The sequence below is a fragment of the Thalassophryne amazonica genome, chromosome 7, assembly GCF_902500255.1.
Source record: "Thalassophryne amazonica chromosome 7, fThaAma1.1, whole genome shotgun sequence".
Classification (NCBI taxonomy): domain Eukaryota; kingdom Metazoa; phylum Chordata; class Actinopteri; order Batrachoidiformes; family Batrachoididae; genus Thalassophryne; species Thalassophryne amazonica.
In genome coordinates, this window is record NC_047109.1 from 85,112,302 (window position 1) to 85,128,096 (window position 15,795).

The following is a 15,795-nucleotide window of genomic DNA, read 5'->3' on the forward strand; positions in this document are numbered from 1 at the left end:
TTTAAAAAAAGTCTTATATTCAGAACATTACAGCATGCAGCAGTTTTGAGCCACTGAGACAAACACCTACCTGCAGGGAGTAGCATAAATATGATTTTGTGTTGTGTGTTCTTACTGGGACATTAAGTGTTGTCACTCAAGCGATAAAACAGACTCTCAAAACTATTTCTTCCAGTGTCATTTTAAGATCCCAGTCTGTAGAATATATATTTTTGAAATAAATACACATACAAATACATTTGAAGCACATTTACTTTTTTTTTTATTGTGACAGACAATTAATGGTCAGAAATGGTAAATGGTAAATGGACTGCATTTATATAGTGCTTTTCCATCTGCATCAGATGCTTAAAGCGCTTTACAATTATGCCTCACATTCACCCCGATGTCAGGGTGCTGCCATACAAGGCGCTCACTACACCCTGGGAGCAATAGGGGATTAAAGGCCTTGCCCAAGGGCCCTTAGTGATGAGAGCAAAAGAAGAAGAGCAAAAGTCGGTATAAGAGATGATTCATTAATCTGCCAAATGATCATTGGTGTGCTTATAATAATGACACAAATCAAAGATGATCTTGGATCTTGCTTTTTGTGTGTGAACCCACTGTGACCCTGGAGCAGACAAACAATCATCGCATAGTCCTCAGTAAACACTCCATTTGGTCGACACCCATCTGCCTTTAGGATGGGCACGTTAATGAGAATTCCAAGTGAATATTCCCCCTAATAAAACCTGTTCCTTCGTCTTTAAAGACAAGAAAATCCACACACGTGTTTAAAAAAGCGAACAAAACTGAGCCCCTTAAAAAAAATTAATGTTACAAGGTGCGATGAGTCAAATCGATGAGTGTTTGAACAAAACGAGTATAAGTTCCATTCTTATCTCTGTGAAACATGGCTGCCTCACACACTCACAGAGAGAAAGAGAGAGAATGAGAGACAGAGAAAGAAAAAGGCGGTGATAACAGCTTCAATAAATCATCCAGGCCAGTCTCCACTCTCCAGGGATGCAGGATGGATTAAATTAAGCACTCCTTCTATCCGCGTGTCTAACCATTCTCCCCCCATCTCTCTCTCTCTCTCTCTCTCTCTCTCTCTCGCTCTCTCTCGCGCGCGCGCTCTCGTGCACTGCGCCGTATAAATGCCAACAGCTGATCGCGGGACGGCACACTCGCGGGAACACCTCAGCACCAGAAAGAAAGGAAGAGAGACAGGGAGAGAGAGAGAGAGAGAGAGAGAGAGAGAGAGAGAGAGAGAGAGAGAGAGAGAGAGAGAGAAGGACACACACACGAGGAGAAAGAGCGATGCTGTTGATTCATCCGCAGGGGCTCCTCTTTTGATCTTTTATGACGTCGGTATTCACTGTTGGCCGGATTTAAGGAGACCGTGCAGCACGAGGGAAGGACAAGACGTCCGACATATTTTTTTTTCCTCCCCCCAAAAGCTCCAAATTCCCTCCTTTCGTCTTTCATCTTGTGTCATTGCTCCTCTTCGTCCTCCGTCTCTTCTTCCTCCTCTTTGAAGAAGCCGGCGCACGCGCTGCAGGTGACCGCACGAGCCTCCGGTCGACACGGCGGGTGGGAGCTGTCCGGTGCTGAAGTTACGTTTGGACTTAAACCCGGAGACACGATCAGCACAGTTACGCGCTCGGTCTGCTTTCGGATCGCGACTCCTCCGATTCAAAACAAACAAACAAACAAACAAGCCAACAAATAAACAAACAAACAAGCCAACAAATAACACAGTGAAGACAGTCATCCCGGTCCGCTGCCTTGTTGGTGTGGAATCATCCCCACGCTGGCCAGGCCGTGGGTGATTGGCTGTGAGTGTGTGCTGTTGCGCTTGTGAGTGTGTGCGTGTGTGTGTGTGTGTCGCGGTGTTGCAGCACCATGCCAAGATCCTTCCTGGTGAAAAAGGTGAAACTGGATGATTTCTCTACCGGGGCGGATTTGGAGAACGCCTACCGGTCCAGGACGGACCTCAGCCTGCGGCTGCACAACAAAGGTAGGTCAGAGGTGCAGGATGTGCATGAGGAGCCTTAACAGGTGTCTGACACGTCAGCCCCACGCACGACGACACAAAGAGTGCGTGTTCGTACAGGTTTCCAAAAACCTCAAAGGCGGGGTTTCTTATTCTTTTTTACCTTCTATGACATCACCTTTGACTGCAGCCTTTATTCCTAATTAATCCAATTTGCCTGTGGATTCTCTGTTTAAGCAGTCTTCTGGGACACTTGTATAATACGAGACAGATGTTAAGGCATAACATCACAATAACATGCGGTTTATTACAATGTTATAAGTTCTAAACAGATATCAAATTTAATGCGCCAAAGGAATAGTGTTCTTTTGGGGGTGGGGGTCGGGGGGACTTAAAACCAATTGACTTGACATACTGAGACTGTAAAAAGTGGAACTAAATGAATGTGAAGACTGATGGTTTATTACACTGTTATTACCTTGATCTTGTGTAGTAAGTTCTAAACAGATAACCTTAATGCATCGAAAGAATAGTGTTCCTCTGGGAAGGGGGGGGGGGGGGGGGTTAAGACCAATTGACTTGACTTACTGAGACTGTAAAAAGTGGAACTAAATGAATGTGAAGACTAATTATTATTACATTGTTACTGCCTCACTCTTGTGTATAATAGTTCTAAACAGATAGCAACCTGAATGCATCAAAGGAATAGTGTTCTTTTGGGGGTGGGGGTCAGGGGGGCCTTAAAACCAATTGACTTGACATACTGAGACTGTAAAAAGTGGAACTAAATGAATGTGAAGACTGATGGTTTATTACACTGTTATTACCTTGATCTTGTGTAGTAAGTTCTAAACAGATAACCTTAATGCATCGAAAGAATAGTGTTCCTTTGGGAAGGGGGGGGGGTTAAGACCAATTGACTTGACTTACTGAGACTGTAAAAAGTGGAACTAAATGAATGTGAAGACTAATTATTTATTACATTGTTACTGCCTCACTCTTGTGTATAATAGTTCTAAACAGATAGCAACCTGAATGCGTCAAAGGAATAGTGTTCCTTTGGGGGGAGACACTTAAAACCAACTAACTTGACTTACTGAGACTGTAAAAAGTGACACTAAATGAATGTGAAGACTGATTAGATGCGGTTGGCTGATAACTGGTAGGAGTTGAGTTACCACTGCAGTGGAGACGTCACTGAAGAGTTTGCTCATTCCAGCACAGGCAAAGTAGGGTTTTTGATTTGATTTGTGTTATTTAAACAATAAAAATACACATAACAACATTCATTCATTCATTTTCTACACCCGCTTACTCCAGTCAAGAGTGGCAGGGAGGCTGGAGTTTATCCCAGCAGTCATATGGTTCGAGGTGGGGTACACCCTGGACAAGACGCCAGTCTGCCGCAGACGTAATAACATATGTGTACTAATGTGACTGAGGATAAAGCAAAAAATGCTTCCAATAAAGGTACTTATTTACACCATGATCCTCAAATCTAATGTGCTCATATGTACTGGTTAAACAACCGCTTGCAGCCGATCACTCGTGCACCCCCTGGAAGACTCTACATGAAAAGTTGGAGCACACAGGCTGTTTGGATGATTTCAGTCTGACACAGCTGAATGTGTGATGTTATTTTTGTACAACAAAATAATCAGTTTGTTCCACTGCGTATTGTTCTGCTTACACCGCCTGCAGGTGCAGGAAAAAAAGAAGCAGATTTCCTTTATGTAACAGGGGTGGAACCAGAACTGGTCTCCCTGACTGAATCCTCCCCAAAAAATGACACCTTCATCTTTCATTACAGGTGGAGGTTATTGTGTTTGCTTAGTGTGCAGGTGGGCCTGGCACATTTCTGCAAGACAATATTTATGAATGGAAAAATGTTTGGCTCATCATCACAAAAAAAGCAGAATATAAGCAAAGCATTTTCCTTCAACCTGTCATGTTGTGCAGTGGGCGACCTGTTCAACAGGACTTACCACAGTGCTTTAAAAAAAAATTGTAACTGGTAACATAAGGTCATAACATTCTTCATGTCCTGCCGGTGGGCAGCACAACATTCTTGCACCTCCAGGTCTGTTACATTTTACATGAAAAAGCAGAGAAGCTTTTGTTGTGGAAATAAGGACCTTTAATTGTTTCCACCGGCAGTGTCAATGCCACGTTGTCACGTATCATTTTTGCCATTTCGGGTGCCACATTTCTGTGCTGTCAGTAGGGTGTGTTTCTAATAACAAACCCTGCATGTGTTGGCACACGATGTGCTGCCTCAGCAGCACAAAGCTGACAGTCACAGTCACCTTTTGCTTCATCCCTCATATTTGGTAACAGCTTCAAGCAGATATTCTGTGCACAGCAGTATGTCATGTTAAGGAACGTGAACTGTTGTGTGGAATAATTTATAACACGCCCTTGTTGTTTGGACTTTGATAATCAGATGGGATGCTGGAAGCAGCCCCTCCCTTCCCCAAGGTTCTCAACAATAATGTGGATTAATTAAGGGGAAAAATTACCATTTACTGAGGATGCTGCAGACCAAACAATCTAACATATAATCACTTTTGTATCACTTCCAACACACAGTTATATACACGCACGCACAGCACGCATGCACACACTATTACATGGCTCAGCAGTGCTTATTTCAATTGTATGAAATGTTTGAACTCTTGGGCAAATTAAAATTATTGCATGATATTTTGTGCAGAATCCAACATATTTTCATGCCACTGCACAGTACATGTTCTGCAATAATCATTTATCACTGCACAAACAGCATTTTAATTCATAACTAAAAAATCAGATTTCTTCATAGAGCCAACTTTCAAAATATTATTCACTTTTATCTCAACTTATTGAAATTAAGTACAAATATAACAGAAGCAGTAGTTTAATTTGCATAAATACAAGGATTCCTTTTAATGTAACACACTCAGTTTTTACTGTTACAGCCAGCTGGCTTTGAAAAATTTAAGGCAATGGCTGCAAGAGCATTTCCAAGCTGCTGAACATCTGTCAGACTCCAATTAAGTCCAACAATAAGAATCAGAAATCACATTTTATGTATTTTATGTAAGGAAGCCAGTCATGAAAATAACTGTATTTACATATATAAACTGCTTCAGGAGAATACACAGTGCAGGCGCAACATGCAAGTTAGACACACCTACCATTAAAAGAAAGAGTAAGCATCATTTTAAACCACAGCAGTGCAGAATAAATTATATATGTACAGTGCATCCAGAAAGTATTCACAGGTGCTTCCATATTCTACTTTTTTTATGTTACAGCCTTATGCCACAAATGCATGAAATTATTATTTTCCTCAAATTTCTACACACAATACCCCATAATGACAATGAAAAGTTTTTTTTTTTTAAATAAATAAATAAATAAACCCCTAAGAAATCACGTTACATAAGTATTCACAGCCTTTGCAATGAAGCTAAAATTGAGCTCAGGCGTGTAAGATGTTTCTACAGCTTAACTGGAATCCACCTGGGGTAAATGCAGTTGACTAGTGCCTGATCTGGAAAGGCACACACCTGTCTATGTTGTATCTGCATCTGACTGCCTGTCTGTGCCTGTTTATGGTTGTGTGTTCTGTACTGTTTGTTTCCCTTGCCTCCTTAGGTCAATCATGCATATGTGTGTGCATCTGTCAATCTTGTCCGTATCTTTTCATTTATGGTTTGTATTTTAGTGCGTCTTGTGTTGGTGTATTCACTTATGTGTTTGTTGTCTGCTGCTACACTCGTGTTTGTGTTTAGCATGTGTCTTTCTGTGCCTGTCTTTCGGGTATGTCCCCTGTCTTTATCCTGGGTCTGTCCTCTCATTTGTCTGTGTGATCGGTCCCTGGGCTGTGTCTCTGTGTCTTTTTGTCTTTGTCAGTAATTGCTTTCTTTCTGGATTGGTCTGTAGAGCTCCTCTGTTCTACATTGTCTTCCCTTTGTATTCCACATTGTTTTTTGGCTTTTATTTCTTGATTCAGCTTTGGGTATTGCTGAGTTTTTGTTATAGTGGATTATCGCTGCTCTTTATTTTTGCTGTTTGTCAGTTTTTCCACTGTTGTATGTTATATATCTGTCGTTTGGTTTGTGTGGTTATGGTCGTGTTTTGTTTCTGCGTTGCGTTAGCTGTCTAAGTTTTTATCACCTTTTGCTGTTAGTTGCCACCTGACCTTTGACCCTGTCACACCTGCCCTCCCTTTTGAGTGGTACACTCTAAAAAATGAGCCGCTGTCGCATGAGAAAATTGATGTAACAATTTGGCATAGATTTTAAAAGTTATTTCACTTTCAGCTGAGGTAATGGTGCAAGACTTCTCTAGTTAAGTTGAAATAACTTTAAGTTTAAATAACAAGAAAATGAATGTAAATTGTTACATCACTTGTTCTCGTTGAGGACAGCGTTTCATTTTTTAGTGTGTTTAAGTGACACCTGGGTTCTCTGTTCCTTTACTGGTTCCTTTGCATTTGACTCTCTGCTCCTGTTGTTCACACTCCTCCTGTTTTTTTGTAAGTACCTTACCCTTGTTTGCTATCTCCTAGTGGCTGTAGTTAGTTTTGTGTTGACTCCTTGTTTGAACCATTCTGTCAGTTTTGTTTGGAGCTGTTTTTCCACATCACCTGTTTGGACTGATAATCTCTTTTGGAACATTAACACCTCTTGTTTTTGGACTACTCTTTTTGTTTATTCGCTGCCTACACTTTATTTTTGGACTCCGCTAAAACCATAACGGTCTACATATAAGGTCCCACAGTTGATAGTGCATGTCAGAGCACAAACCAAGCATGAATTCAAAGGAATTGTCTGTAGACCGCAGAGACAGGATTGTCTCAAGGCACAAATCTGGGAAAGGGTACAGAAACATTTCTGATGCTTTGAAGGTCCCAATGAGCACAGTGACCTCCATCATCCATAAATGGAAGATGTTCAGATCCATCACAACTCTTCCTACATCTGGCCGCCCATCTAAACTGAGTGATCATGGACAAGGGCCTTAGTCAGGGAGGTGACCAAGAACCCGATGATCACTGTCAGAGCTCCAGCATTCCTCTGAGGAGAGAGGAGAACCTTCCAGAATGACAGCCATCTCTGCAGTAATCCACCAATCAGACCTGTATGATAACGTGGCCAGACGGAAGCCACTCCTTAGTAAAAGGCACATGACAGCCCACCTGGAGTTTGCCAAAAGGCACCTGAAGGACTCTCAGACCATGAGAAACAAAATGCTCTGGTCTGATGAGACAAAGATTGAACTCTTTGGCGTGAATGCCAGGTGTCATGTCTGAAAGAAACCAAGCACCATCCCTACAGTGAAGCATGGTGGTGGCAGCATCATGCTGTGGTGATATTTTTCAGCGGCAGGAACTGGGAGACTAGTCAGGATTGAGGGAAAGATCAATGCAGCAATGTACAGAGACATCCTGGATGAAAACCTGCTCCAAAGCGCTCTTGACCTCAGACTGGGACCACAGTTCATCTTTCAACAGGACAATGACCCTAAGCACACAGCCAAGACATCAAGGAGTGGCTTCAGGACAACTCAGAGAATGTCCTTGAGTGGCCCAGTCAGAGCCCAGACCTGAATCTTATTTAACATCTCTGGAGAGATCTGAAAATGGCTGTGCACCAACACTCTCCAGTCACCTTGATGGTGCTTGAGAGTTGCTGCAAAGAGGAATGAGCATAACTGCCCAAAGATAGGCGCAGCAAGCTTGGTGCACCAGTATTCAAGAGGACTTGAGGGTGTAATTGCTGCCTAAAGTGCATCAACAAAATATTGAGCAAAGGGTGTGAATACTTATGTAAACGTGATTTATTGGTTTTTATTTTAAATAAATTTACAAAATGTCAAGAAACCCTTTTCATGATGTCATTATGGGGTGTTGTGAGTACAATTTTGAGGGGAAAAATGCATTTACTCTATTTTAGAATAAGGCTGTAACGTAACAAAATGTGGAAAAAGTGAAGGTCTGTGAATACTTTCTGGATGCAGTGTACTAAAAAGATTATCTGACCTGCTCAGTTTTATATGCATTGCTGTAAACTGCATTTCATTGACTGCAATTTTGGCCAATTTGCTCTTTAATCACCCCAACACTGTGAAGAATGTGAAAAACGATCCTTGTATTGGTAACCTGACTGGCTGCAGCAGTCTCTGTGTCACTGAGCTGAAACACTGTGGAGCTGCTGTGCTCAGGATCTGTCCGTGGTGCTGATCTTCACATACTAAATTAGCAAACTGAAGGCCGAGGTCTGCCTGTGAGCGTTTTATCTTTCGTAGAGGAAATTTTTTAAGTGCAGCCACTGAGAGCAGAGAAATTGCACTGTTAAATTATCGGTGAACAAATACATTGGTTTCTTTTCCACAATCCATTACTGGACACAGATGTGCATTGAGAGACACATTATTCTGGGCTAAAGTATGTCAGTTTGGTGAGTCATTACAGTCGTTGCTGCACAGCAGATATAGGATGACAAGCCACTGCTGTCACCATTGCGTTACACCTGCCAGATGCCCCTTGTGGTTTTCCCACCCAGCGACCATGTTCTGTAGAACATTCAGTTTAATACATCATAATATGCACAATAACTGTGATAGAAAAACACATTACAAACACTAATCCCACAATCCAACTTTAACAGAAAAAACTCAGACCCATGCTTAGATTATGAATTCAGCAGTGGTGAAAAGACTGACTTATTAGTCTAACTCAGACATTTTGAGGTAACTGATCACCTCAAATCATTTAAATTTTGAGGTGATGAGTTACGTCTAAATATTTGAGCAATCAGTTATATTGTTAAAGAGATTATTTGTGTGAAGTCAACTTATATGTGCATCCAAATGCAGAAAAAAATAAGATCTGTGTAGGCCCTGGGCTCACTGGTGCCCGAGGTTATTATCTCCACATCCTTCCTGTTTATGTACAACCTGCTGCACCAAGTCATCCACAAACACAGATGGATTTAGCAGCTCCAGATCCTCTAAATGCTGGAATCACAAACAAACAAACCAAAAAAACAGCATAGGTTATTTACATATAGTGGTGCAGCTTAGCTAAGATTTCCACAACAGTTGTTCATTTTGTGATAAAAGCATAGAATTTGGCACACATATTCTAAATGAACTAATGTTTATTTTCAGATATGGAGTGATCCTGGAGCTGACCTCTAATGAGCTACAGGGGTCAATAAAGAATTACACAGGGATCAAATTTAATAATGCTCCAGTCATGTTGAAAACTATGCCACATTATTTGTCTGTCATAACAATTCCAAAAGGTGTAGTTTGGACTATCTATGACTGAATGTTCTGGAGTTATGGGGTAAAAACAGCAAAATGGTGACAAAGGTTGCACAGACGTCAAAAGTTAAAGTTCCTTCAATCTTGGTAAAAAGTGATGCAAATTATTGGTTGAGCTAATAGGATTAATAAATGGAATAGTTTGCACCATCTGTCATGTTAGTTATCATGTTATGGGGTAACATGTCATAAAATCCAATGGACATTGACCTTGTTTGACCTTTACTTTGGACACCAAGCATTCAACACAGTCAAAACTGTCAAATTTATTAAACCTATTAGCTCAACCAATAATTTGCATCACCTTTTACCAAAATTGAAGGAACTTTACTGTAACGTTTAACCCCTGTACAACTGAACTGACCTTTGTCACCATTTTGCTGTTTGTACCCCATAACTCCAGAACAATCAGTCATAGATAGTCCAAACTATACCTTTTGTAATCATTACGATCACACAAATAATGTGGTATAGTTTTCAACATGATTGGAGCTTTTTAAATTTTGACCCCTGTGTAATTATTATTGACTCCTGTAGCTCATTAGAGGTCAGCTTCAGGGTGGCTCCATATCTGGAAATAAACATTAGTTAATTTAGAATATGTGTGGCTAATTTGATGTTTTTATCACAAAATGCACAATCGTTTTGGTATGCAGACCCACTAATTTGTGTAATGAAAACAGACGGTCTTCAGGTCATGGTGTAGGTAGGTGGCAGAGCATGTTGTTGTGAAACTACACATTTGGTGAATCAATCCAAGATTGCTTCTGTATGTCAAGGTGTCCTTGATAAAGATACTGAATGCCAACATGCAGACATTTAAATCCCACTAAGGGTCAAGAACCATGGGCCAAATCTGCTCACATGTAACATGTACATTTACTATTTGATGGATTATTATGAATGACATATATATATATATATATATATAGCTTATCTATCACGTCCATTTTACTCAAATATAATAACTATTGATGCTTGAATGTTTTTGAAGTACATTTTGAAGCAATTTATTATATCAAAATGTTTGAGTTGGTCTAAATGATCAGGTTTTACAGTGTGATGAGTGGTATGTTTGGAGGATTAGTATCATCCTTTGGGGCTGTTTTGCTGCCAATTGGAAATGTTGCATTATGGAAAGGCCCAGTCATGTCTAGGAGGATGTGCTGGTGCTGTGCTTTACCATATCCACCACAGTACAGAACCACCTGTCTGCCTGGATGGTTGCCATCCCAGGCAGACAAGGATCATCCCCAACTTTCCAAGTAACCATCTATCTGCCACAGCCAGGTGAAATGTGGGTGTCCCCTGGCCTTCTCCTGTTGCTGGGGACCTGCACGCCCCACAGAAACATATCACATGCTCAAAATGTCATATCTGACTTTCCCTCACAATGCAAGTGATAATCCACATCTTAGTCTCCAGAATTATCTATCATTTGAGATCTGGTTCCAAAGACATCTTGGTCACTGGTTAGCATCCAAGTCTCACAACCACACAGTGAGACGGGAAACACGCATGGTGGGATCAACTTACCAGTTGAAGGAAGCAGCTGTGGCAAATACTTTCTTTTAACCCCTTCTTAAAACACAATCAAGGGAGAAGCAGATGGATTGGAAGAAACACCAACATGTATTAAGGTCATGGTGTTTTTGAGGAATGTTCCAACCAGGTTGCAAAGGGTTAAATCCTGTGATGATACTGCTAGGTAAATTTTGTTTTGTTGTGATCCTCTTTTTTGTTGTTGTTGTATGGTGTGCATCAAAAGAAAAAGAAGTACTTTGAAAAAAGTTCAGCATGGGGTTGGTAAAATAAAATTCATCCCACTTACACTTGCCCCTGCACACCTGGCGCAGCTGCTGAATGATGTATCATTTTGACAGTCTAAAAAGAAGTTTCAAGTTCTTGGATAATAGCTGACTGCCTTTAGACCTGTAATGCCTTAGTGATGATATCATATTAGGTAATATGGTGTAGTTGTTTGCATTAGTAAATATGGAGTTAGTTCATTCAACCAGTTTAGATTAGCCCTTGTTGGCCAGCTGACCTTTGCTGTTAATATCTCTGAACACAGATGCACCAGGGAAAAGAACAATAGTTGATTTGTATGTACTTTTCTAGTTTCAACAATCCAAAGGTAGCTTTGTGTACAGCTGGTAGTCATAATTAGGAATTTCCTAGTCCCCTTGGAGCAGGTCCTCGTCTTTCCCACTCTGTTGATGACCTGATAAGGGTTGACAGTGTTTTGTGATGGCTGAGGCCTCGGCTGTGTTGTAGCTTGTCATCTGTATCATTTGCTCCATAACAACAGTAGAACTTTTACATTGCTGAATATATTTCTTGCTTGGTTTATGTTCCAATTAACATTTTAAAAATAAACCAGAAGTGTGAGCATAAAATGGAGTATGTCATTGAATGTTTTGGACCCTGTGTGCATGTGTGACTTTGACCACATTCTTTGACAGTAACATTTGTGTCTCAACAAGCTCAGTGAGAGACATCAGAAAAGAGCTAAAAGAGTTGTGAGATTAATGGACAGAGGATTATACGATGCTGATACCTTTGCAGAAGCAGCAAGGTCTTTACAGTCTTGGTTACTTCCAGGTTTACTGCACAGTGGTGAAACCTCAACACTAATCAGTGGCCCATAACCATAGCTGGATATCTTGAAAATTAAGATATCACTGTATTTACTTTGTTTCATGAGAGTGGTTATTAAAGAGATCCTGATGATACGTCTTCATCTTCTTTAAGCCACTCCCATTAGGGGTTGTCACAGCAGATCATCTGTCCTCTTGTCACCATGTCTTTTGCATCTTCTTCTGTCACATCATCCACCTACTTGCCCTCTCACACCACATCCATAAATCTCCTTTTGGCTTTCCTCTTCTCTTCCTACCACGTGGCCTCATATTCTTAGCATCCTTCTCACGGTACCACCAAAACCATCTCAATCTCACCATGTCTCCAAACCATCCTACCTGTGCTAGCCCTTACATATGCTCCTTAATTCTGTCTGTCCTTGCCACTCCCAAGCATCTTCAACTGTGCCACTTCCACTCTGCCTCCTGTCTTTTTCTTACTTGCCACTGCCTCTTAGCTGGTGAACATTACTGGTCTCATGATCCTCTTGTGAGGTTTCCCTTTCATGTTTGCAGATGCCCTTCTATCTCAAATCAATCCTGCCACTATTCTCCATGCACTCCACCCTTCTGGCACTCTCTTCTTCACATCCCAAGATCGTAAGCATTTAAACTCATCATTATCTCATCATTCCTTCAACATATCTACTACTTGAAATGTCATGTTCCCTCAAACATGTGTCCCAATGACTTTCATTCCCCTTCTGTCCAGAGCATACCCTCTCCTTTCCAGGCTTGTCTCAGCTGTTTCCCTGCTGTCACTATAAATCACAATGTCATCTGTGAACATGGCGGGCAGCACGGTGGCTTAGTGGTTAGCAATGTTGTTTCACAGCGAGAAGGCCCCAGGTTCACTCTCAACCTGGTCCTTTCTGGGTGAAGTTTGCATGTGCTCCCCTTCTTCCCACTTCCATCTTTGGAAGCAGTTTAGGGGAATTGGAGACTAAATTAACTCTAGTTGTTTGTAGGAGGGTGAATGAATTTGTTGGTCAGTAGCAGTCCCTCCAGAAATTTGCGATGTCAGGATTTCAGCAAATAATTCATCCAATATTTGTATACATCTCTGTAGATCTGGAGGTATATCCATCTACCTGTACCTGCATATTAATTGAATTTATTGTTGAAATCCTGGTATTGTAAATTCCTGAAGGATCTGCTGTATGAGTCGGCCCTATGATAGACTGGTGACCTGTCCATGCTCCCAAACATGGCCTAACTTGTCTATTGATGTGCACATATTTCTTATTTATCTTAAGCTTCAACTTGTGCTTGTTTGCATTTTGGTAATTGATAAATTAACTCTTTTATTCTGATTCCCTCCCCCTCTTTCAGCTGGTTACATCAGTGACTACATCAACCCGGTTGTGTACGATGGCGAGAGCGATAGTGGAATCAAGGTTCCATCCCCCGACCCCCTCTATGATGGCATCCACAGTGACTATGGAGCACCGGACTCAGAGTCCCCGGACAGCCCCGGCTCAGAAATCACTGATGGCTACATAAACGGCGATGCTGCTGTGAGTGAAGGTTACACTGTCGATGCCTTTTTCATCACAGACGGGCGCTCGAGGAGGAAAGCGCTTGGCAGCTCCAGGAGCATCCAGAGGCATACCTGCAATGAGTGTGGCAAAACCTATGCCACGTCTTCCAACCTGAGCCGGCACAAACAGACACATCGCTCCCTGGATAGCAAATTGGCAAAGAAATGTCCAACCTGTGGGAAGGTGTACGTATCCATGCCCGCCATGGCTATGCACCTGCTCACTCACGATCTGAAGCACAAGTGCGACATATGCGGGAAAGCGTTCAGTCGACCTTGGCTTTTACAGGGCCACATGCGCTCTCACACAGGGGAGAAGCCGTTCGGGTGCGCCCACTGTGGGAAGGCTTTCGCAGATCGCTCAAACCTGCGTGCTCACATGCAGACCCATTCGGCCTTCAAGCACTTCAAGTGTAAACGTTGCAACAAGACCTTCGCACTCAAGAGTTACCTGAACAAGCACTATGAGTCTGCTTGCTTCAAAGGCCCCTTCTCTCCTCTCAGCCCCCTTGATGCATGACCCCCTGCAGAAATAAATTAATAATAATAATAATAATAATAATAATAATAATAACAATAAAACAAGAGACAAAATGGTGGAGAAAAATGACCACTGTCCTTACAGACTGAACTACAGACAGAAACAATCTATTTTTGGTCTTTACCCTCTTCAGTTCCCTCTACTTGCATACCTTTGGAGCCTATTGAAGATGACGAATATAGCACAATTTTATCTCCTTGAGATTTACCCAATTAAGGGTTTAATTGATCTACGCATGCACTTCCTCAAACACTCATCACCTCCTCTTCCTCTGTCTGTCGCGGATAGAGACAGTAATGCTAATACAGCTTCCTTCTGGCATCTAGTTACAGTGTGACACCATATGTTTGGAGACATTGATAATGATGATGGCTAAAGACAATTGTAAGCCTTTATCACTGAAACACAGTGAAAGAATTTTTCTTTCATGTTTGTTTATTTAAGGACAAAATAGTAATAATAATAATGACGATACTACTACTAATAATAGTAATAATAATAATTATGATGATAATGTTGATGATAATAATGTTCTTCTGCACCAAGTGACCATATTCTCTCCACTACTGAGGTAAAAAGTATTTATTTACTTATTTATTTATTTACTTGCATTTTATTTGCTTGTTTTTAATTTGTCATACATTTATACTTGATTTGATAACAGCAAAGTCATATTGTTACAACCCCAATTCCAATGAAGTTGGGACATTGTGTAAAATGTAAATAAAACATAATACAATGATTTGCAAATCCTCTTCAATCTATATTCAATTGAATACACCACAAAGAGAGGATATTTAATGTTCAAACTGATAAACTTTATTGTTTTTGTGCAAATATTTGCTCATTTTGAAATGGATGCCTGCAACACAAACAGGTGAGTGTCATGATTGGGTATAAAAGGAGCATCCCCAAAAGGCTCAGCCATTCACAGCAAAGATGGGATGAGGATCATCACTTTGTGAACAATTGCGTGAAAAAATTGTCTAACAGTTTAAGAACAATGTTTCTCAATGTTCAATTTCAAGGAATTTAGGGATTCCATCATCTACAGTCCATAATATAATCAGAAGATTCAGAGAAACTGGAGAACTTTCTACACATAAGCGGCAAGGCCAAAAACCAACATCGAATGCCCGTGACCTTCCATCCCTCAGGCGGCACTGCATTAAAAACTGACATCATTGTGTAAAGGATCTTACCATGTGGGCTCAGGAACATTTCAGAAAACCATTGTCAGTTAAGACTGTTTGTTGCTACATCTACAAGTGCAAGTTAAAACTCAACCATGCAAAGTGAAAGCCATACATCAACAACATCCAGAAATGCTGCCGCCTTCTCTGGGCCTGAGCTCATTTGAAATGGACAGACACAAAGTGGGAAGGTGTGCTGTGGTCGGATGAGTCCACATTTCAAATTGTTTTTGGAAATAATGGGCATCGTGTCCTCCGGACAAAAGAGGAAAAGACCATCCAGATTGTTACCAGTGCAAAGTTCAAAAGCCAGCATCTGTGATGTATGGGGGTGTGTTAGTGCCCACCCAGTTGCATGGGCAACTTACACATCTGTGATGGCACCATCAATGCTGAAAGGTACATCTAGTTTTTGGAGCAACACATGCTGCCATCCAAGCAACATCTTTTTCAGGGACGTCCCTGCTTATTTCAGCAAGATAATGCCAAGCTACATTCTGCACGTGTTACAACAGTGTGGCTTCATAGTAAAAGAGTGCGGGTACTAGACTGGCCTGCCTGCAGTCCAGACCTGTCGCCCATTG

At 41.3% G+C, this 15,795-nt stretch overlaps 1 protein-coding gene across 1 annotated transcript; it reads left to right on the forward strand.

Annotated features, from left to right (window-relative positions):
- The first annotated feature begins 1,498 nt into the window (after positions 1–1,498).
- LOC117514443 (transcriptional repressor scratch 1-like) lies at positions 1,499–14,698 on the forward strand. Its single transcript, XM_034174912.1, has 2 exons — positions 1,499–2,002; positions 13,270–14,698. The coding sequence occupies exons 1-2, from the start codon at positions 1,888–1,890 to the stop codon at positions 13,995–13,997; spliced, it is 843 nt and encodes a 280-aa protein (XP_034030803.1). The 5' UTR covers positions 1,499–1,887; the 3' UTR covers positions 13,998–14,698.
- The last annotated feature ends 1,097 nt before the right edge of the window (positions 14,699–15,795 follow it).